This window comes from Liolophura sinensis, chromosome 8 (genome assembly GCF_032854445.1).
Source record: "Liolophura sinensis isolate JHLJ2023 chromosome 8, CUHK_Ljap_v2, whole genome shotgun sequence".
Lineage (NCBI taxonomy): Eukaryota > Metazoa > Mollusca > Polyplacophora > Chitonida > Chitonidae > Liolophura > Liolophura sinensis.
In genome coordinates this window covers 9,968,434-9,993,065 of record NC_088302.1, presented here as the reverse complement: position 1 = coordinate 9,993,065, position 24,632 = coordinate 9,968,434, and the positions used below count along the sequence as shown (strand labels likewise).

Below are 24,632 nucleotides of genomic sequence, written 5' to 3'. Positions count from 1 at the left end.
GTCATTCGATAAAGCGCCCCCTGGCAGCCTAACGGAAAATTACTGAAAGTGAAAGCTAAACTACTGTCACGCCCACGGACAGGCCCTTCCGAAATGTCTATAGCGCCTCTAGCTACCAATCGTGTGTTGTCAGCTATGGTGGCTTATTGGTGCACTGCAACTTATTTTGAATTTTTTAAAAATTATTTATGCCTTATTACTGTATCTCTTAGTGTATTGGAATGCCAAACAGTTTTAACATTCCTTTGGTACTCCGGTGCACACTGCAGAATTTTTTTACAAGGAAAATCCAGTACCTTGTTTTAGAAAGAAACTTACATCTAAAACTTTGGATTCCTACTCAATGTTTACCATATTGTTCTGTTGCTACCTCAAAATTTAATTGAACTATTCTGTTGCAAGTGTTATCATGCAGCAAGACTAAATCCACGGTGACACTTTTAACACAAGTAATTTTCTTTTTTTTTTCTCTTTTTATTTGGGTTTAGAGCTGTACAGCAGTGTTTTTGACCCTTACAACAGACAGAAGCCAGGTTTAATATTGGGAGGAAACCACAGCTCTTGAGAGAAATCGATGCTATTCATCAAGCACCTTCACCATGGTCATGTATCTCTTCAGTATATACCGGTACTGACATGAACAGTACATACAATACCGCTTTGTACAAGATGAGCCCATGCTGGCCCCAAGATCATGAAGCAATCTCAGAGTTTCTTCAAAATATCAAAGCACTTTAAAATTGTTATTTCTTATGTAACAAGGTCAAAATATTGCTTGATAACGTAAATATTGGGTAAGATTTTGTAGAACAAATTTCAGCTAAAACTGAAAGGAACATATTGATCAACTTTAATGACTGGAATTTTTACTTCGTGAAATATTGCTTTGTGATGCTTTGGCCAGGTAACTTACACAACTCCTGACTCAACAGCAACCAAACAAGTCAGTGTTCAAAATATGAAAATTAACACTTGAGTTTGGAATCTCAAGAGACACAGAGGAGCTAGATGCTGATTGGTTGAAAACAGAGATAGGAAATTTCAGGGTTAATGTCAGAAGCCTTGGTTTCTGCTGAATAAATGTTCAGTTCCTAAAATTCAGCTTAGCTAAAATTAGCCATCATGGAATTCCTACAACAGCCTATCTCTCACACCAGACATCCTTTCAACAGTCGATATTCTGATGACATGTAAAGTATGAAGAGAAATCTATTAGAATTATGAAATGAAGTTTTCCATTTAAGCTTATACAGTGTTAAGTCAAAAATTCTAGTTTACACCTGAAGACCAGATCTGTCTTGTGGAATCAGCAATATGCTCACCAGTACATTGCTTTGCATCTTACCTGTACCATCATGCAGCTCAACAAAACTACTTTGATAGCTGCAGATGGCAGGACTGACTCTTTTGTTCTTACTTTGTTGAATCCCCATAAAGCGTCATTGCAATATAGGCTTTGTCGCAAGCTTTTTAACTACAAATTAATCAGTTGAACTCAGAAACAATTTTTTTTTTATATCAAGTACATGTACTTTAATTTTGCCAAATGTGAATTACATGTACAGTATTAAAGTAATACACATCCAGATAATGAAGTACCCAACTGGTACAGGGACTCATGCATGCATGCAAGAAAGAACAGCCTTTGGTCATGAACATGATGATCATTACAAATTCTGATCTTAATCTTAGGAAACCCTTTATAGTGACAAAAACCCTCCATAGTGACAAGAACTTTTCAGCTTTTTCACCTCTTACTTTGCCATGAAATTGGGCATGGACTAGGTTTAGCTATCACACAATATACATGTAAACTTTCAGGATATGTGAAAGGTTTTAAAAGTGCCAAAAAAATGTACTAGTACAACACTTAAATTATCTTTTTCTAATGTCAAAGGACTCAAGTGATTTACTTACACAAATAATTATACTTTTGCACACATTGCAAGAGAATATTAAGGTACATGGTACAAGTGTTTCCACCAATTAAATACATTACATGTATATAGAAAAGCAAATAAATGTCTTCATCTTAAAGAACATACAGACCAGAATACATGACAATGTTACACACATAGTATGCATATTTCACAGTAGCCCCAGATCATGAGGAAATTACAGTGCAAACTGTCAAGGATTCACTCATTCAAGAAATGAGCTGGCTTTAATTCTGAAGAACCTTCGCCCAAAAAGTAAAGCCTATTGTTTTAGTCAGAACTTGGAAATACATATATTGTATAATTTATACATGAATAGTTCACGATTAAAAACAGCAGTCTGACAAACTATACAGATGTATGTAACCTCTCGAGTACTAAATAAAAACAGCAAAAACGAAACAAATTGATTGATTTTATTACTAACTGCGAAACTGATACCAACATCCATGCCTAGGTGTGAAAATGGTTGTCGCTTCATTGAATACTGGTACAATAAGTAACAGGCAAACACTTCAGCTGTATGCTTGGGACCAATAATGTATATGGTGGAGGACAAAAGACAACAACTGTGGTTTGAACTCGCAACTGTTGTGTGACTCAGAGCAGTCATGTGGTGGAGATTAGAGAGAAACCAAGACACTAACTTCAAAACCAATAACCCACTAAAAATTTAAAGTATAGGAGCTATTTACAATAAAGTGACAAAACAAAAAAAAAAGAAAAAAAAATCATATACATACACACTTTATATGTAATATCACAGCATCCCATGATATTTATAAGTTGTTCCTTAGCTATCATATTTATGTTTCTAAGCTATGTATCATATAAGATACATGCACATACATAATTTAATGAAACATGCCGCTGGCTGATTTCTTTTTTGTTGTGTTTTTTTTTTCTTTGTAAAATAGTTTTATTTCTTCCTTTCTATGATATTTTATTTATATATGGTGCGAGGAACCAGGGTGAGAGCCTGTGGAAAACCCACAACCATTGGCAGCTTGCTGAAGGACCCTTCCGTGTGAAAGGCTCCTAGGTTATCACGCTGCGCTGGCATGCTAACCAACACTCTATCTAAACACCAATGAAGGATGGAAAAGGTTTTGTTTATTCATAATTTACATTCTATACTTTAGATATCAGACTGGAAAAACCCTTATTTTCTCTTTTCTCTTATTTCTATGGTGGGTATGTCATATGATGAGGACCAAGGCTAATGGATAAGCACAAATGCATCAATCACAGCTGGTACCCAGTCTTCAACCTCTGTTCACATAGCCTTAATACACTTCACACTAAGTACTTCTATTAAAAGGTACATACACAATGACAGTACATAAAAACACACCTGCTATTAAGTTCACAAAGGGTGCTTCCAAAGGCATGTCCAACCCAAACCAAATATAATAGGTTTTTAACACAGGATATCCCCCACGTCACAGAGTATGAGTGTTCATATACCATCAACCTACACAATGGCTAAAAAACAGGCCATTGGCTCTCTGGGTTTGAACATTACACTGAAATGATATATAAAAGAGATCTAACTTTCTAATTCTTTCCCAGTGCTTATATTTCAGCTGCGTAACTTGTAAAATTTATACCACTGGTATTCTGTAAAAAGCACAGGGATGAGAAGATGTTATCTCATTAATGAGGAGCGTATTATAAACATGCCTTTCTCAATAGGCCCATAGCTGATGATGCTGCACTTGACAAAAGATTGAAGTACATACGTTTTCCATATGGTAGCGCTTATTCATGCCAATTAAGTAAGAAATACATACAAACTGGTACACTTTCATAAAGAGGGAAAGGAAATTGGATCTGTCCACCTCTATCATCATGCAGACTCCCAGTCTTGTAATATATATATTCATATTATCAGATACATGTGTTTATTTCTAAAAGTGTAAACATTTTTAACATGAGAAAACCTATCGCAAGGTACAAAATGTATCGAAGCACTGTTTGTCCATATTAGTTCAAAACACGTATCGCAAAAGGTGACGTACATGTACCTCTACATCTTCCCCATAGAAAAACAATTTACGTGTGGAGATACTGTATCATTTGGAATAACAGGAGCATCATAAAGCACTTTGCCTTAACATAACACCTGGCTAATGCGAGTGTGCAAAGTGAACTGTGGTAATAAGGTGGTCAAATAGTCCTAGTTTACACCTGAAGACCAGATCTGTCTGACCCTAATGTCAGGTATGGCACATCCCCTCTCGCCCTGGAGCGACAGATCAGGATGCAGGTGCAGATCAAACCAAATATCTGCAAGAAAAAAATTAGATTTATTTATTTATGTAAGTAATGGACTGAAGAATGTTCCATACATGTACTACTGTTCCATGACAGTCAGAGGTGAAAGAATTCACTGCCCTTCACACTAATCCCGGGAAATGTTTCTCACATACATCTTCCGCCAAACCAACGCATGTGATTCGAACAAGAACCAACAGAGCAGGGGTCCCAAAGGAAATAAAAGTGCAGTCTAAAGCCTGTACTTCTGAGAAGCGTATGCAATACACTTACTCCCATCAACAGTATCCATGGCAAGCGCGAGAAATGTATGCATGACTGGAATATCTAACCATTATAGATTACGTGTATGTGCAACCAAATTTTCATATCAATTGCAACTTCACTGCATAATTATCAATGAAACTATAAATTTGAGTCAAATGATCCTATTACAAATGGGGATCCACTTAAAAACAAGGTAGAAGTTATGTAAATGTACCAATTTTAAAAACGAGCTCCCTCTCCAGCTGTATGTGGGAAAGGCTTCCAGCAACCTGCGGATGGTTGTAGGTTTTCTCTGGGCTTGGCCCAGTTTTCTCCCACCATCTGGAACATCATGTGTTTTAACTTGTCCAGGTTGCCAGCAGACCTATCCGAAAACTGGGTTATCTTCCCTTGATTTCTTCCTGTATTTTCACAGAATATTTCTGCTTCCACGGTACTGACCATACTATTTCCTACTAAATCATTCCACTGTCTTCCAGTTATGATCTCTGCTAAATAAGGCGTAAGGTGAAAACTCACATTACAACATTAAATTTCTTTTTCCTCACAAGATAATGATGTAGTCTAAAAGATGTTACATAATTAGTCCCTGGAGGCTGACATTTTTTATCAACAAACATGGTGGCATCAGGGGAGATAGCCTAATTTGTGAAAGGGTCTACACAGATGGTTGTCATGACGAGGTAACCCTTTCAAACCAGGGCATAGAACCACTTTCGCCTGTAACACATCCCCTTGACTGTCCAACCTAGACAATTTGGTACTTAACGAAGAAACTAAACACATAACAAACAGTCTAACAAGTAGAATGTACCTGTAAGACAGCAATGGTGATGGCGGCTCCAGCAATGTATCCGAGGTTCTTCAGAAACTGCTTTTCTAGCAGATCATAGCAACCCTGAGTGAAGAGTTAAACATTTGAGAGGAGGCAATGTATATATACAAATTATCTTATAATCTTTTTTTTTTTTTCCCTTTTTCATTAATCTGTGTCAACGGATTATGATGCTTCTAACACGTCATTAAATGATACTTAAGGTAAGGCATAAATATTTCTATGCAAAAATTTATGTTCAATACCATTCTAAACTTTTTTACTTACATCCATTTATCAGCAAATAAGTATAATAAATTATATGATAAACTTCAGGTAACCACAGCAGTTACACCTCTGAATGTACTTCGAAACTTTCTGCTGCAGAATGATCCAACACCCGATCAAATGGTATCGATCCCTTTTGGGCTGAATGTATCACACCTCTGAATGTAAATTTACCACCATGAAGTTAACGACAATCATCGTTAATGAATACATCAAATAGAAGATTTCCCTCACTGATAAACAAAGACTAGCAAAAATACAGGCCCAGTGGAGGTGTAGACTGGTTTGTCTACACGCCTCAAGATGTGAGGTGGAGTCTCTTTAATGCTAGTATTATTAGATGACCTTGATTTATCAATGCAGAAAATAATATCTATTTAAGGTACATGTGTTCCCATAGGTAACTGAAAGCTAGCAGTACCTGAGGGTAGACACTGGGGTCAGCAGGAGTTGCAAGCCCTGTGCAGTTGTCATTTTTACAGCATGAGTTTGGCAGGGTGAAGTCATGGCTCACCCAGTACGGTGTTCCCACCCAGTCAGTGGCGTTGTGCACTCCACAGCAGTGCAACTGTAACAAACATCTCATGGTTTAAACTACGGTAAATGACCTAAAAAAAAAGTGCATTTTAGAGGCAAATGTCTTAAAACATTTCTTTATATTGATGAAACTTACACTTTTCCTGTAATACATTCCAAACAAACACCTTTCTAAAACCAACAAATTATAGATTTGAGCAAAATGTGCAAGTTAGACATGGAAAAAATTTGATGTCATTTACTATATACAGCATATCTTGGCCAAGACAGTGAAGTATAATTATTGTACAAAACTTATCCATCAAGGTGTGGACTTCAACTGATGATCTTAGACTGAACAAAACTTACTTAGACCACTCGGCCTGCATCAGCCTTGATTCAACTGAGTTTAACACCATACTGAACATAGTTTGAGTGCACAGTGAGCATAATGACCATAGGGCTGATCTACACTGCTTATTGCCATGGTTGCTGAACAGTTAAGGCAGAGAATTTCCCTGCCTAAGGCTGGAATTGAACCTCGAAACTACGTATTTATTTATTTACTTGCTTATCAGTGGAGAAAACAGGGCAACACCAAGTAAAAACCCATTCCACTGCCCCATGCATCGGGAACCTCTTACAATTGAGCCTGTGAGAGCAAAATGTCTACCTTATGTTAATATTTATTTGACTGATATTTGACTGATTTAGCTAGTCCACGCTAAAAAATACTTCACTTACACAACTGTAGGGTCTGTTTTATGATTAGGCTACGCCTACTTGGTCAGGGACCAGAGTCTGAGAACAGAGTAGAACAAACCGTTTTTTGTATGTAGTCTATTTGGTCTTGTTGCACAGTGTCATTCCCCTTGCCATTGACAGCATTCTCCAGGCCATTTTCCACTGCTTCACGCACCTGAAGCATCCAACAAGTCAGACTTCAGAGCCTAATTGATACATAGGAATGCAACTACCCCAAATCTTCGATTTTTTCGCATATGAAAGATTAACTTCCAGTGCAATTTACGCACATTTTAATGATTTTACAGACAAAACTACACTGGTTGCATTGGTCAGTTTCAGGGCTTCACCAAAAGTATCCTTTTATCAGTCAACACAGAATAATTCAAACATGTAAAAAGGTTGAAGAATTACAGTAAGCTAAATTGATGCAGGACATACCTACATGTACTTACATAGACACCCTATTACTGTATCCTTATTCTAATTGGGAACTGGCCCATATAAACAATAAATAATAAAATATAGGTATTATCAGCTGGTCTTTTTCATTTATTTCTATATTATTATGTATTTAAAAAAAAAAAAAATTGTGTCAGCCCTCTACCTGTTGAATGCAAGGTACATCTCTGAATGTTTGCAAAGCAAAGCATGCATTGGAAAATTGTTTCATAAAGTGTTGAACATGTCGTCTTTATGCTCCGCATATGAATTGTGTGTGAGATTTTATGGTAAGACTTGTCCTTACTTATAAACATGACGTTGCTGGAGAGGATTACTCTGCCATGTATCATATATCCCAAGAATATTTCACAGATACGCTGACAGCCAACATTATGGTGGGAAGTAACTGAGCAGAGCCCGGCGGAAACTCACGACCACCTGCAGATTGCTGCCAGACCTTCCTACATAGGAAGCCAGCATGAGCTGGACTAACAGTGACCGCAATGGTGACCAAGGCCCCATAACTAACTGTTTTTACATATTCACTATTAACACATGTAATACTAATGTAATAATGTAGCACTGTATCCTGATTTGTTACAGTTATATAGTTATGACTATGATGTTGATATATGTAAGACTTACTTTTCCTCTGTAAGCATATCCCAATGAACCTGCAGCAATTTCTCCAATCAAAACGATCAGCAAAAGTGAGAAAAACTGAATGTAAGAACAGAGGTAGCTTATTATTACATACATGTAACAATCAAAATCCGTTAAAATTTATGAAAATACGAAATATAAGCGAGTTATCAATACCTACGTGAACAACCCAAAGGGATTTTCACAGATATGGGGATTGGTAAAAGGATGGAAAGTGAAAATAAACATGCAGATTAGCGATTAATCCATCCTATTATTAGTGAAGGTCAGGATGAACTTATTATGTTTTCAAATTATGTGTATATCAATACTTGCTTCACACTGTACAAAACAGAGAATGATACCCACCACAGCCAGACAACCCTTGCTCTCCTTTGCAGCTGCAATACAGCCGAGCAATCCGATAATAAAGAGGAATACAGCTACGCCCAGAATGACAGAAGCCGGGATGAGAGTGAGGTTGGCAGAGGTGATCTCGTCATACTTCCTGTAGGTGTTGAACACCTCCACTCCCACAAACATCAGGGCTGCTGCAGCAGCCTACAAACAAGACAAAATGGCCAAATATTACACATGTATTGAACATGTGCAGTAAGCACATGTTCAAAAAGAGAAAGGAGCAAAGGGAAAAATTTTCACCTTTATTGAACATTTAACTCTGAATGGCAATTCACCAAATGGTACAGGTACGTGTAGGCAGGACTGGAAATTAAAACTTCTCCACTGGTCCCAGCTGAAGTCAATGGAGCTTCAATTGGTCCAGCAGAGTGAAATAAGCACTAGTCCAACTGGCCTGAGTTTTGCCAACATTTAATTTAGTTATCCATACCCATAACAACACTTAATTTAGTTACCAATACCCATACCAACATTTATGAACGCTCAACCAAGTTTAAATGTACAAAACAGCACTTACTTCGATGAAATGTAACCATTACTATAAATTGTTCTTAAAATATTGATCATATTTAATCTAGTGTCTGAAGTTAACAAGGATAAAGGCCATCTGGTATGTGCACATAATGATCAACTATATTATTTAAATGAATGTATACACCAACTGGGCTTAGCAATGTTCCCTTGCCTAGTTGATTGGTGGTCAAACATTAATGTCACATGCCTCAGGGTCAAAGGTTGAAGAATCAGAAGCATGATTCAAATATCATGTTACCATTGCTCAACATGACGAAACACTTTCTTGATAAAGTGAACTATCTGAAGACTAACTCAAACACTATGACTGAAATCATTGAAATTCACCCAAAAATTTGACACTGAGTCAGCACTCGTTAGATTATGAACAAATGTGGACACGTGGAACACTATCATCAAACACAGGCTTTACATAGTTTACTTTATAGGTACTTGACTTGCTGATAACCTGAGCACATGGTGTGTTACTCATACTTATTTCACTCACAGTGTTCACTAAATGTTCCCTAGACACAATATTTATGCTATGTTAGTCTGTAAACTGCATTTAAAAAACTAGTTCCATTAAAAAACCCATTAAAGTTGGACCTTCAGCCTATCCAGGGAGCCCTGGCCAGATGACGCCATGCCAGTAAGACCTGCAGGGATTATGTGTTGACAAACACTGCAAAGTACTGCTGAAATCATAGATTAGGCCTACCCACTGTGTGCTTTTTCAGAAGCCATGGTATGACTTAATCTATAATTACCCCTATGTGTACACCTCTTAATTACCACCCTGGGAATCAAATAAGTAAAACAGTTTTACACCAAATATTTTAAAGATAGGCTACCAGAGTTCCATTAGATCCTGGAAAAGCATGTACAGCATAGTGACTGGCTAGAGATCACACAAATGCACTCCCGTCTGGTTAATCTGACACAAATTGGACATCAATGGTATTACGGTAGTATCTGTGGATCCATGCAGTCTGTCACTAACTCCCGTTGAAAGTAACAATGGAGCTAAACTTTTATGTTTCAGTACAACCTGCAAAAATGGATTAGATATGAATTCTGTTGAATGGAAACAGTGATTGGTATCACATAGAAACGTCAATTCAAATTTTGTGAACTGAGCTTGAGGGCCACCCTATAGCCTCGTGGCTGTTATAGGGCAAAGGCTAGCGGCTTCCAACAGCTTGTGTCACAGCCTGCTGTTTCAAATAAGCAAGTAGCTAAACAACTTTTCCATTTCAGGAGTGAAAATTCAGATATCTTTTCTTTTTCATTTGTTGTTTTGGGCAGATATTATAAGGCTTGTACTTCAGCTTTTTGTTTCAGAAGGTATGGCTCATATGACTATGATCAAATTCCCCGTAAATCAAAGGGCGTTTTTAATGAAATCTGATCCATATTTTCCCAATCTGTGGCATTTTTAGGCCATGTATGTAACTTTACAGTATTCTGCCTTGTGTTATTGCAGTCACAAGCCACACTTGGACATGGAATTATCTCCAAATTAGCTGCAAAAGAATAGCGACTGTTTCATGTTCTCTGTGTTGTACACATAGCGAAGCCTGCAGCGAGTGTGCCGCTGTGATGTCACAAGGTCAATGGTGGCTCGACGGTAGTGGAGTAGATTGTCTGATGTTAAATCACCAGAAAGCAATAAAGCAAGCCTAAAAAAATGTCCACAAAACAGCACACTACCACACTAGTGATCAAGCTGCAGAGGCCAAACATTGTTTGTTTGGGGGTAACAAGCTCAATTTGTGGCTGGCTTACTGTTTTTAGTTTACTTCATGAAGTCAGCTTCTATGGGTATTAGATGAGAAAGATATTATTTACTTAAAATTTACGGTACCCTATGCAGATCTTTATGCAGATTTATAATGCAGACTATTTCACTGATTTGCACTCGTATCTCAGGAACGGGTGATCCATTCAGTGTGTACTTATTAAGAGCCGTAATATGTACATGTACCACAATTTTCACATGAAATTGTAGAAAAAAAGAGAACATAAAGTGCTTGTGTTGTGTTAATTCCACATGCTGGAAAGACTTCCTTCCCTGTCACAATCCCAAAAAGCTTCATGATCCTTACTCTTTCTCTATGTTTAATGTTCTTGATAAACATTAGGCACAACTACGAGCTGCCATTTAGTATGGCAGAATTACCAAACAATGAGTTCGGCTATTTCACTTCCGGCTAATGGAAATACCAAATTAACTTTAGGGTTATTAAGAAACAACACAGAGTAATTATAATTTCAAATACTGCTGATGCTGCAGTGCATTTCAGGCTCATATTAATAAGTTATGCAATATTCTGTCCCAAAATCTATCAAAAGTAACTGTTTTATATACATGTCACTCTACAAGAATAAAACACATATTAAAGTTCTACGTCACAGCCTTTCCGGTCTTTTTTTTATCACACAGACTCATCTGGTTTTGGTTAAAATAGTGTTCGGATGGTTCAGTCTTAAACTGACCAGAGGACACTCTTGACAGCCAATAATAAAGCTATCTGGTTTATCAAGTAAATTTATACACTACGTTTCAAATTTGAGTCAAGCAATGTTCTTCTAGACACAGAGGCGGACACCTACATAAATATTCTCCATATAATAATATTTGCATTTTGAAACTGCCACATGGTTCATGGGGTTAAGTCATTAAACGTTACACTGTCTGCCTATGACCACTGAATAGCATTGTATTGTTTTAATTGGTAAACAAGAAAAACATGTACAATAAATTGGGCTTTTCTTATAATTACTTTACAATGCAGAGAGAAAATTTTGTGAATTACCTTAGTTAATAAATAAATAATTGATGTCTTCATTTATAAAGAGAGTTAATCATCATTAAATCCTTTATAGGGCCTAAGAGAGATACACCCAATGCTCATGCCCCACCCCTGAGTACCGCCAGGGTTCTAACCCCAACTTCCACTATATGTGCGAGCGCCCCACTCAGAACTCCCGAGAACTCGTATTTCTCCTAGGCCCTGTATCTTATTCGCAAAGAGTAGGCTTTTAGGTCATAAATTCACAACTTGATTACCACCATTCTCTCTTATCATTGTAGAAAAAGTACAAAAACAATGAATTTCATGTAGATCTACTTCTTTTTCAAGAACATAAAAAGTAGCGACCACCTAAAACTATAGCACTTAAAATGACACAACGATTGACAGAAGTCTCATGTTGTTGTTGTTATAATTTGCGCAGCACGAAAAATGTTTACTTACCCAAAATATCAATCCAAGGAAACAGAGAATGCATTTTGACGTCTTACTACAACCACTCATCTTTGATAACTTTTCTTGTCTTGTTAAGGTTTGTGTTTACTCACGTACTCTGTGATAAAATAGTTTTTACTTCTCAAAATGATTAACAGTATCTGTTGTCATGTGATAATGATTTCAACCCGGCTGATACTAATGTTATAACTCAACCTACTTTCCGAAAGTCCGTTTGCTTAGAAAATGAAATGTAACGAATTGATACTTTTGAACTTTTGGCCTGGCTCTAAAACGTATCAGCAAAAAGCATAAATTAAACTTCATATTAACTTGAATTGTAGAATAGCTTATATGCATCGCGTCACATGAAAATTTGGGAACCTGAACCTGACGTAAGTGTCATACCATTTGTTCACATCAGACATACATTAAATTTGCTAGAATCGGCATGAATAGATTCAGAACGTCATCCAAGAATATTGAACGACTGAGAGCAGGGTGGACACTTTCATGGAAAAAATAAGGCAAAATATCTCGAACAACATCTTCTTCCGAATCATTTCCACAGTTATAGTTTTAGATAACGTTTCCTGGTTCCAGTTTTGGCCTGTTTCCATGTTACAACATAATTTGTAATGCATTTCTAATACAAACACCACAGATGCTTTTTCGAATTGTGCAATATAAAACATAATTAGTTTGACAAAACAAAAGGTAAGTACCTGGTGTTTTTAGTCTCTCTAACCAGACTTATTCATGTCTCTGAGAAATTTGAACACGTCATGTATGTCAAATCGACCACGCACACAATTTTTTGTCTGCTAAAATTCATCACGGGTTAAAAGCCTGTTGAAATACTTAAAACTCTGAGGACTGTCATATTTGACGTGTTCCTTCTTCTTCTTGTGTTATATGGTACTAGCGTGTATGTGATTGTGTGCTTTTAATTTATTCCTACAATTCCTACAGGCTATGATATGTTTTACAATATTACTTGTTGTATGCATGCCATTATATCACTAGTAAAACGTTTAAAAATATCTTAAATTTATTAACAAAAGTCATTTTTTTTACATGTGTACCTAATTGAAGCTAAATGATTTGAACATTCTACATTCATGTTAACGCCCTGAAAAGCCGATGATCAAATTAGAAAACAGATCGGCCGTTTCATACATGCAACCAGATTTGTAAAATGCCTGCACAAATAGTTTTGGGTGTACTAGGCAAAATTTGGGGCATGTACACTCACGCACCCTTGATTTAAAACTCGATCTGGTTACTCGTGGCAAAAGCATGTTTCATCCATATATTTAATCATTCATGTCCGTTATGAGTTGCATAGAGCTATTGCGATATAAAAAGTATTGTACCATTCAATGGTGTATAAACGGGTGGGGGGGGGGGGGGGGATTGTCCAGGGGGGAATTGCCCGGGGGAGGGGGGATTGTCCAGGGGAGAATATGTCCTACATTCGATTAACAAGACTGCCCGTGGTTCTGTTACTCAAGTGCTCAGCTTTATTTAACGTAACTCTGAAGGCTATCTGTACATCTCAAGCAAACAGTTGTGCTGGGGTGCTGAGCTTCCGAAAAACTGGGAAGCATGGTAGCGATGAGCGTAAGCGCTGTCGTGCGATACCAAAAATTTCTTGGCGGCCTTATGATCCTAGGAATTACATGTACATCAAATCACGTCTGAAAAGCCAAAATACTGACTTTTAAATTCTTAAAGCTGTATGATGTGCTACTGCACCATGTTCGATTTTTCGGTTCAACCCAAAATCTTAATTGCTGACGGATCGGAAATATACAATACAAATTCTACACACTGTATGAATGTCTCACATAAATTGCATGACTGTGAACATTATGTTCTTTTGGTTGGTCTATCATATAGTTCTGCATACATAATCATTGCTCAGTGCCCTTGACCATTTCCTCATCCCTTTATTTATCTAAACAATAAAGGGCAAAGATTATGTGAATACATATATTTGTTTTTTTAATGATATGAACTGACCAGCTGGAGTTTCATTCGCGCTGCAGTCAAACAGGAGTCATTGAATGATGCCAGACCATATTGCACAAATTTTTTTTTGCCGAGACTACACCGAAGTCGCTACGGGGATGCCCACGTGGTTCCAGGGGTCTTACCGGCGGCAGCCATATTCCTTCCTGTGCACAGTGACGGACTGCACATGAGATAAAATGCTTTCGGCACGGCTCGCTGCGACTCTGGCAAGGCAATTGCCAAGAGCCTCAACAAAGGTATTGGGGATGTCAACTTTAAAGCAAATTATTTCTCTCATTGTCTTTTAATCATGACGGAAGTTATCAAGGAAAATCACACTTATTTTGATCTTGGCGGTCGAACAATTCGCAATGAGAGCTTGACCTTGCGTTCAAGACCTTCACTGTGTGGAACAATTTCTTGCTTTTTGCGAAAGTAATTAATTAATGACATTTTGTAAAAGTGTCACGTGTTGTCACACATGGATGGATTAAAGAGGTACCGATGGGCATTATGAATGTGCCGAGTTGCGATTAAAGTGACATGCGGTTTACATAGGCTACATGTACGCTGAGGCAACAGTTTTATTAAATGTTGTCACCTGAGTGACAAGCATGTATATCCACCCTTTTATCCTACGACAAGTAGCCCAGGGTGACAATGCTTGGAGGGCCCCGTGTAGTCCTGGCTGGGACCCTTTAGCCCGGTAGGATGAGTAGTAAAATTTCTGAAAACAGTCGATTACTAACGTACCAAACCCATCCTGCTACTCCTTTACAATGTTTAGGGTCCTAACTTCATTTACATTGTCATGCAGGGCTAACGACAAGTAGCACCTGTCCAAGGAGGCTGGGTGTTGGAAAGCAGCAGTAGATAGTTTGCTTGGATCTTTGCACATTTGTGAGTTAGTCTACTCTGTAACATCTTGAACAGCCTGGGAACAATTTAACTTCTATGGTTGTGGTTGCTGCCATGTGGTAGAGTGACGTATATTCATTGAAGAACCAGTTTTTCACAAGCATCTAGGAAGGGGCTTATTGACTAAGATGACAAACCAAGTCTGCCTGGATGCCCAGTTATAGCACTTGATTAGGGAACCATGTGAAAAGCTACAAGTCTGAACAACTGCATGTGCCAAAATATTGCACAAACTACCATAGATTTGATGCAGGAGTAAAGCCAAATGGCTATGGCACCATCCTTGCCATTCGAATCTCACTTCAGGCTTCAAGTTAGTCCCACTTGACCCTAGCGTTCGAGCAGGTCTGTACTTTTGCTGGAGACAAATGAGCGTTGCTTAAGGTGCGAGGGAGCAGAAATCTAGCACTTCTCCTAGAAAAGTATATATTAGCTTGCAAGACTCCATTGTAGTGACATCACGATGTCAAAGTGAAGGTGTCAAAGTACAGCTAGTATGAAGTGCAGTCTTGTCATTCCTCAGAGTACTTTATTATTGATAGCTCCTGGAATCTTGCATCAAACCATAACTGCTATGTTTACTAAGCAGTTTGATACAGATCTTGATATAAAATAATGGTATAGTGAAATGATAAATAATTCTGTGGACTTGCAGTGTTAGAAGTGCTCTTTCAGTCGAATGAAATGTTTTGTGTGTGAATGGCCAAATCTTTTCCCAGATTGTGCATCTTGCTGATTATTCAAAATAGTGCCACAAAACTGTCAGCCTAGCTCCACAAACAACCTTCATGAAATTGTAATAAAAAGCAATTTTACCAAAATATTTCAATACTGTTGCATTTACAATAGACAAGGACATGTTCCATATAGTGCTTTTTTCTCAAGCATCTAATGTCTAATATATGGTGTTGAGTTAAGGAGTCAAATCGCGTGTTCTGCATGTCACTCAGTCTATATCCTTCAGCGTGTCCGAAGGTAAGCTGGCAGTGAACCTCGTTTGCCTCAATTTACTTATTTGAGGACTGGATAACAGCGTGTCTTAGATGAATTTGTGGGATGTGTAAAGACTGTTGATGTTTACAAGGTGCTTACCATTTTTGTAATGTCATTTTGTTTCCACATGGTCACGTTTTTACTGATTTTTCTTTGGTTAAAAATATGAGAGGGGATGTTTGATTTACAAAAATATTTACAGTGTAAGAATTTTCTTCACACTATTGTCATGTAGTACTGTATCTGTGGGTGTTCAGCAATGACCTGGTTGCCATTCATACGAACTTCTTTACTGCCTTTTTGTTCCGGATTCGAACTTCCATTAAGATAGCCTGTTAAGTCTAGTGATGTTTAGATCACTAGATGGGATGAATGCACATGTGCGTGTATCACATGTGTATGTCACATGGGCTGTAGCTGAAAATGGTTTCCTCCATATTTGGCCAGCCTCATTCAGGGAAGCATTAATAATTGACGAAAGTAGTCACATCAAAACAAACCTACAGTTGAATTTGTCACTATAAACTGAAACAGTAGGCTAAACATAGATAAATAGGGAAGCTAGTTTAGTGTTCCAATTCGAAAGCAGAGTGTGGCATATTTAAATTGTGCAGTGATATTAAAATGTCTAAGCGTTTAATTGTAGGTTATCACGGAAGTTGTATTGGAAAATAACTGTCCTGATGGGCTGCAGAACATGTGTAAAATGCATAATTTGTGATTTTTTCCAGGTGTGCAGAAATGCTCTTGGAGCTGGACTAGTAGCATGCTCGAGACATGTCTCCACAACACCATGTGTCCAGGCTTCTGGTGAGTTTGGTTACATTATGAATAACTTTATCATTTCGCTGATAAAAACTGATTTGAGTTTATTCCTTTAAATAGTTAAATTGTTTATAACTGAACAGATTTTTAGGACAGATATTCGTTGTATTAAAAGCAAAGAAACAGATTTCTCTATAGATATGAATGTGTTTGTTAGATGGACTAGCCATGTGAAAAAAGAAACTAAATATTCCTGCTACAATTTCAAGTATATTGGCAAAGAGAAGACCTGGCGTCTCATAAATTAGAAGAATTAGGGTAACAACTCGGATATTAAGTGGACAAATATGTATCAATACTGGATATACTGTAAATCTTCAACAAATTGAACCAGCGATGCAATTTGAAAACACATTCATTTGATTGTGAAGAGTGAAATGTGTTTAGGTAGGGACCTGTATAAACTTACCAGATATATAAAATAACCTATCCAGACTGGGTAACATTCCTCTAATTTGCCAAATTATACACTGTACTTAAATTTAATTAGAATTTTACTCCTTTTTTAACAGGTGCCGAAGTCTCCTCCATCTTGGAAGAGAGAATTCTTTCACAAGCTGCCAAGGCAGATTTGGAGGAAACTGGGAGAGTGCTGTCTATTGGAGATGGTATTGCCCGTGTCTATGGTCTCAAAAACATTCAAGCAGAGGAGATGGTGGAATTTTCCAGTGGTCTCAAGGTTTGTACAAATTTGCATTTCCAGTGGTGGTTGATTTTAACTAGCAGAAGTTCAATCAAGCATGCCTTTAAACATTTTTGTCTCCATTTCTGTTTCCGTTGTAATTTGAAGAGAAGCCAGTGAAACAGGGACAGATAATTAAAGGGCTGTGAATCTTTTTAATCAAACAGTCAAGATGGTAAATTGGCAAATGGAGTATTAAAAGTTTGAATTTAGTCATGGCTGATATAGATCAACACCCTGGATTGTGCTGTTCACAAGTATTTTATTACCAATTGTTTTGCTTTGTTTTACAGGGAATGGCCTTGAATTTAGAACCTGACAATGTTGGTGTTGTCGTCTTTGGTAATGACAAGCTCATCAAGGAGGGAGACATTGTGAAGAGAACCGGTGCTATTGTGGACGTACCAGTAGGAGAAGATCTTCTAGGAAGAGTTGTGGATGCCTTAGGAAATACAATTGATGGCAAAGTAAATTCATAAGTCATTTATCTGCATTGTATGACCTGTATGGTTTGAAGACGTGTGTTTAGTTTTGATATGGAAAGAATGTGGATGAAGGGCGAATCAGTTGTGAGTTGCAAAGATAAATGCTTTCAAAGACGCCAGTTTCTTACCTTGGTAAGCATTTTGTATGTTTACTCAGCTATTTAAAAGCTGTCATTCATAGTTTAAATTTCCAATGATCTTGTTTTGCTAGGGCCCAATTTCTTCCAAAGAGCGTGCAAGGGTAGGAACGAAAGCACCTGGTATCATCCCCCGTATCTCTGTAAAAGAGCCCATGCAGACTGGTATCAAAGCTGTGGACAGTCTGGTACCCATTGGAAGAGGCCAGAGAGAGCTGATCATTGGAGACAGGCAGACTGGGTGAGGATACTGATCATTGTGGCTGGTATCAACTGCCTCTCAATCGCTCAATGACTCGAAATAAGGGTTCATTCCGACTTGTGGAAACAGAATTTTCAAGATTTCATTGCTATTGTTTCCATGGCCTAAGTACAAAAATTGGTGCTCTTGTGTGTTATGAGAAAATATCTAAGACCAATTGCCTTCCAACAATGTGATGTATCTCATGTGAGAAAGTTTACCAGTGACACGCTAAAGGTCATTGGTTTATGGAGAACAATGTAGTTTCCTTGTTGCTATATTTATCATACCACATACACATGGTTAGACTCCATTTCATCCAGTTTTCAATAAAATTTCCTTTTTAACAAGGAAGCCAGTTTACAGTTGTGCTTGCATTCACTAAGGGTGAGGGAAATGTGTGTTCAAAAACATTGTGCAATTACAGCAATTTGACCTTTCACCCAAGCAACTTGTTTCTAAGAAATACTTAGCTGATATCAGATTCACATTGTTGTTACAGGAAAACTGCCATTGCCATTGACACAATCATAAACCAGAAGCGTTTCAATGATGCTGCAGATGAAAAGAAGAAACTGTACTGTATATATGTTGCCATTGGACAGAAGAGATCGACTGTGGCTCAGATTGTCAAGCGTCTCACAGATGCCGATGCCATGAAGTATACCATCGTTGTCAGTGCGACAGCCTCTGATGCTGCCCCACTGCAGTACCTGGCCCCCTACTCGGGCTGTGCTATGGGAGAGTTCTTCAGGGATAATGGGAAACACGCTTTGATCATCTATGATGATCTGTCCAAACAGGTAATGATCAGCTGTTACACTGCAGCATGATATGGTCCTCTTCAGTCATCAGTCACATGAAATGATCAGGAGAAATTTTAAGACCAGTTTTCCTGCAGTCTTGTTGCTGCCATACAAGTAAAGTTTTGAGTACAGCCTAAAAACCAATTCCTTAGTCTTAGATTCAGAATGAATGACCTTTGTAAATAATGCATATGATTAGCACATTTGACAGAACTGCTACTCATCTTGTTGACTAAAGTGTCTTCGATATTGTAAGCAGATTAATGATATGCTGTGAAGCAAAATTCCACTGAAATTTGTTGCTTGAACCAGCATGCACTACTTAACACTAGTAGTCTCCCTTTAGTCTAGAAAATAGATCTTGACACCTACAACGTAAGCTTTTCTCAATGCATTATTGGTGTACCCTTACATTTTATCTCCCTGAAAAATGAGGGGTTTTTTTTCTTGTTTACTGGTGAGTATACTGAAACGGTGGCAGCAACAAGCATTGGAATGTCATTTTTTTATATAGCAATGTCCATATTTACAATTAAATAGGGTTCTAATATGGGAAATTTTACAAGAAGGTATGGACCACAGATTTAGCCAGGACTCGAAGTCAGGGTGTCTCAGTTTTCCTCCTATATTTCCAATCTCTCCCATGTTAATATTGTCAGAATTGGGTGTCTGAAAGACCTGGAGGCACCCCCTGGCTAAACCTATGGTATGAAATCCACAGGCAGCATCCTGTTGGTGTTGAAGATGGCTACCTCAGAAAGCAATAGGACACATTTTTTGACTGTTGACTGTAGGATTAGTGTCCAGATTTAGGATTTATTCATAATTAGCTACCCCTTTGTATATTGTTAATTGAGTGTACAAAAAATTATGGAAGAAAGCTGCATTAATCTGAGTAATATTGCTGTTAAAATCACTAGATAATGAGATTTGCTTTATGCAATTTGTCCGCCAACGCTTGTTAGTCTCGGCCGAGTTACATCAGAAGAGTCCAACCTTTACAAGCTGTCAGAGCTTTGCCATTTACAGGTAGTTCAGTGTTTAAAACACTAGAAGAGTGACTAGAAGCATATGGCATTTCTCCACGAGATGATTTGGTTGTAAAAACAGGCGGTTGAAAAGCCTTGCAGTTATTGTGGGCAGAGGGGAAAGAATAGTAAATAAACATTAAGTCTTAGAAAAACACATGAAATACAGTACAGTGTAATTCAGGATAAAAGTATAGCTTACCAGCAAGTATTGCCTGTTCGGTTGGAAATGCCTGGACAAAGATGAACTTAAGTCTCAAAACCAGAGTGTGAAGTCTGGCCAGAGAGGTCATTGTCATAAATTGGAACATTACTGATATCCACTATCTGTTCAGATTGATAAGGGAGTATATTTACTTCCGTGCAGTTAGTCATCTCGAAAATGACATCGTTTTGATACAAATTCCCACCTTTTGAGGACATTTCTATATTATCAGTCTTGAAAGACAGGAAATTCATATAGGCCTCAATATCGGACAAAATAAAAAGGTTGATTTTCACTTATTTTTATTCCATCTGGTGAATTTAGTGTCAACTCACCTTTAAAACACAGTAAATTTGGTGCCTCCTTAATAAAATTTCTGGAAGGATATTTTGAGACTTAGGCTGTTAAGCGCCATTTGTGATTCGACAAGTGGTAGATGGTTTGTGGCTGGTTATCATTCTACAAATGCATATGAATAAATTTATGAACAAATTGTAATAAAAACTGCTTAACATGACCCAATTGTTTTTCAGGCTGTAGCCTACCGTCAAATGTCTCTATTGTTGAGGAGACCCCCTGGCCGCGAGGCTTACCCAGGTGATGTCTTCTACCTACATTCTCGTCTCCTGGAGAGAGCTGCCAAGATGAACGATGATTTCGGTGGTGGTTCTCTAACTGCCCTGCCAGTCATTGAGACCCAGGCCGGTGATGTCTCTGCCTACATCCCAACAAATGTCATTTCCATCACAGACGGTCAGATCTTCTTGGAGACAGAGTTGTTCTACAAGGGTATTCGACCAGCCATTAATGTGGGTTTGTCTGTAAGCAGAGTAGGCTCAGCTGCTCAGACCAAGGCCATGAAACAGGTACCGATGCTAGATTTTCTCCCTCGGGTTAATATACAGAATGAAAACATGAGTTTCTCCGGTCAAGTTATTTGTCAGCACTGATGTTTGTTAAATTATAAATGAAAGTTCATGTCCTTTATCCACCATTTTGATAAATATGTGCTGACAAGTTGTTGGTTTGTTTCACCAGGTGGCCGGTTCCATGAAATTGGAGTTGGCTCAGTACAGAGAGGTTGCAGCGTTTGCTCAGTTCGGTTCCGATCTGGATGCTGCCACGCAGAATCTTCTGAACAGAGGTGTTCGTCTCACAGAGCTTCTCAAACAAGGACAGTATGGTGAGTGCTTGAGTGGGTGAAGTAAATATCCCAAGGATTCTTTTGCAGGATTGAACATTTCAGTGTGGCAGTTGGTAGCAAAGTAAGCGATTGCTGTGGCCAATACATTTTGTGATATTTCAGCTGAAAATCTTTCACCTGATAGAGCATGGCTTGTGCATAAACTGTTCCATTTCACCTGTTTGCTCCCTCATTTAGTAAAAGTGCTCTTGCCACTTAACAGTCAGCTTGTAAGCTCTAATCAAGGCCTCTTTAGTTTGGCTGTGGCTTTCAGGTTTGTGGCATTTGCAGTAGTGGACTCAAGGCATTCTGGTTTCCTGCATCCATAATGCTGACTAATGAGTGAAACATTGTGGAACGGTGATCAAGGAAACAGTTCAGCTGTGTGAGCTGGATGATTGTTACACATGCAATTTGAGCCTGACAGATGAAAGCTTTGAGATTATTCTGTTAAATTAAATGATATAGTTCTATTAATGTAATGTATTTGTAAGCATTTAGCAAGTAAGTAAGCAAGTATTTGCCCACTGATGATAATCTGAAATATTGGATGCCTTTAATACAAATTTGACCCGTTACATATTTTCAGTACCAATGGCCATTGAAGAGCAAGTAGCAGTGATCTATGCTGGAGTCAAGGGACACTTGGATAAACTGGACCCATCCAAAATCACTGCCTTTGAGGAGGCTTTCTTGAAACACATCTGCAGTAGCCACCAGGATTTACTTAAGGACATTAGAGAAAAAGGACAGATTTCTGAAGAAACCGACAATAAGCTAAAGGGCATAGTCACATCATTTTTATCTGGATTCCAGTCGTAACCATTGACTTTCTACTAGGAAAACATGATTAGTTCTTATAAGTCCGACAGCATTGACATTGCTCTGTGTTAAATAAATAGTGCTGGGTGTACAATGTATTTGGAGCTCCATTACTGAGTGAACGCGTGAATGGCTGATGTTGTACACTTTACAGGAATTTGCTAATTTTCTGTAAACTGAAGGCAGGTCAGCTTTACTATTCTGTACAAATTTATATTTAACCACGTGTTAACAGTAATAAATTGTAAAAATCTATATGTATTCTGGTTCTGTTAATCTTGGCTGTTTTTCGGTGTGTCACTGTTTAGTGAACTTTCAGGCAACATCAATGCCTGGCATTGGTTTGTGGTTTACTCCAGGCACTCACTCTAGTGTACTCTATACGCAGTGCTGAACACCAATCATTCAGGAAGGTAAAATTCATCCTGGTCACAAAAGCTGAAAACATGGTTTGATTTTGGGTGTGCTCTCTTTGACAGACCTATCAGGAAGTTTAAGGTGGTTGTTAAGTCGCCTCCGTGCATAGACTTAAAAACCTGTGCCTTCAAAGGTTCTTGTTGTCTGAACTCTATTCCAAAAATCAACCAGAGCTGTGAGTTCAAGACCAGCTCATGCTGGCTTCCTCTCCGGCCGTACGTGGGAAGGTCTGCAGCAACCTGCGGATGGTCGTGGGTTTCCCCCGGGCTCTGCCCGGTTTCCACCCACCATAATGCTGGCCGCCGTCGTACAAGCAAAATATTCTTGAGTATGGCGTAAAATACCAATCAAAAAAAAAATAAAATAAAAAAAATCAACCAGAGGCTATGGAAGTTGCGACAGTACGTGGTACAAGGTGTGGAGTTGATTTCTCAGCACTCGAGTTTTGTCACAGTTAAACCCAAACAAAATTAAACATCAATCAACATTAATTTGCCTAAAAAAACAGACAAATATTTGTTGCAAATCATGGGAAAAGGACCAGCACACAATGCAAGTGTATGAATTGTATGTGGTTTGTTGCATTCATTGTGCATCAATGTTGATCTGCCTGTATATTGGGGTATCCCATTTTAATTATGTTTGGCCTTCTGTGTTATTTGCACTTTGGTGTGAATCAACTGAGAACTTGTGCCACTTTAGACTTAGTTGCTTGCATGCATCAGCACTGTATATGTAGTTGCACACGTTATGGACAGCTGATGTGACGTCATGCCCGCCTACAGCACTACAACTTGGAAATCGCTGCTCTGACTCCATTTTACTGATTCTAATGTTCTTTGGCAGCTCATAATGACCTCCCAAAAACGGTACAACTATTTTGTAGAATAGCAACTACGGTCAATGCTTCGGACACCATTTTACTGATTGTTCTTAGTTCATCATGACCTCCTAAAACAGTACTACTGTGACACTGTAGAAGCTGATATTTGGAAACGTTAAAGACTTTCTAACCTAATTACATCAGGCCTTGCTTCCAAATAGGGTCACCACAGGATTACAGGCCGCCTCTCAACTGCAAAATGCATGTGACGTAAAGAATACACTTGTATCAGTTCTCATTTGTAGTTACATGCACAGGTAACATGCCTACATATATACGAATGTCTGTTCACCAAAGCAATTGGTAAGTGAACTGAAGTCAGGGTAATTTGACTGATATCTGAATGAGAAAAAAGGTCTAAAATGCCAATGTCACAATAACTCTTGAAAATGAAGGAAGAGCAAGTACGGTTATTGATTATTTTGCGGACTTAACTTCCTAAAGGCAGGTTATGTATATATGCTTCAAGATTACAACTTGGAAATAACTGGTGTAGGTAATTTTGCTGATTATTTTATTGGTGTGTTTATGCTGTAGTCAAAAATATTTCACTTGTACAACGGCGACCAGCATAATGGTGGAAGGAAACTGGGCAGAATTTTACTGATTAGTTCGAGATGTCTGATCTAAGCCACTGCTGGATCTGGATGTGAACACAAAGACCCAGCAAGTGGACCATAATGTTTTAAGACAATTTAAACCTATTTTTTGATGGATCAAATTCATTTATTTATTTCATTGGTGTTTTATGCCACTCTCAAGAATATTTCACTCGGGACAGTGGCCAGCATTATGGTGGGAGCAATGCATCAAGTAACAGCAGTTACGTGTACATTAGTAAGCAGTTAACTATCGACATCCCAATAACTATTGAGTAA

General features: G+C 38.1%; 2 protein-coding genes across 2 annotated transcripts; one reads left to right on the top strand and one right to left on the bottom strand.

Moving 5' to 3' along the window:
- Nucleotides 1–1,496: 1,496 nt before the first annotated feature.
- LOC135472145 (tetraspanin-3-like) lies at nt 1,497–12,289 on the bottom strand. The gene is made up of 7 exons (XM_064751508.1): nt 12,123–12,289; nt 8,299–8,490; nt 7,933–8,007; nt 6,923–7,018; nt 6,005–6,151; nt 5,296–5,379; nt 1,497–4,226 (listed from the first exon to the last, which is right to left on the bottom strand). Exons 1-7 carry the CDS (start codon nt 12,180–12,182, stop codon nt 4,122–4,124), a joined length of 759 nt encoding a protein of 252 aa, XP_064607578.1. The 5' UTR covers nt 12,183–12,289; the 3' UTR covers nt 1,497–4,121.
- A 1,972-nt stretch (nt 12,290–14,261) lies between these two features.
- On the top strand, nt 14,262–22,709 carry LOC135472146 (ATP synthase subunit alpha, mitochondrial). Its single transcript, XM_064751509.1, has 9 exons — nt 14,262–14,386; nt 16,772–16,850; nt 17,378–17,544; nt 17,841–18,014; nt 18,244–18,410; nt 18,913–19,213; nt 20,983–21,315; nt 21,488–21,632; nt 22,222–22,709. The coding sequence occupies exons 1-9, from the start codon at nt 14,327–14,329 to the stop codon at nt 22,452–22,454; spliced, it is 1,659 nt and encodes a 552-aa protein (XP_064607579.1). The 5' UTR covers nt 14,262–14,326; the 3' UTR covers nt 22,455–22,709.
- The last annotated feature ends 1,923 nt before the right edge of the window (nt 22,710–24,632 follow it).

Excerpts from the sequence above, each read along its gene's own strand:
- LOC135472145 (XM_064751508.1), bottom strand. The coding sequence starts at position 12,182 with ATGAGTGGTTGTAGTAAGACGTCAAAATGCATTCTCTGTTTCCTTGGA. Across the intron at positions 8,008-8,298 it reads GCAAGGGTTGTCTGGCTGTG|TTTTTCTCACTTTTGCTGAT; the intron begins GTGGGTATCATT and ends TCTTACATTCAG. Across the intron at positions 7,019-7,932 it reads GATATGCTTACAGAGGAAAA|GTGCGTGAAGCAGTGGAAAA; the intron begins GTAAGTCTTACA and ends TGGATGCTTCAG.
- LOC135472146 (XM_064751509.1), top strand. The coding sequence starts at position 14,327 with ATGCTTTCGGCACGGCTCGCTGCGACTCTGGCAAGGCAATTGCCAAGA. Across the intron at positions 18,411-18,912 it reads ATTGGAGACAGGCAGACTGG|GAAAACTGCCATTGCCATTG; the intron begins GTGAGGATACTG and ends TTGTTGTTACAG. Across the intron at positions 21,633-22,221 it reads TCTCAAACAAGGACAGTATG|TACCAATGGCCATTGAAGAG; the intron begins GTGAGTGCTTGA and ends ACATATTTTCAG.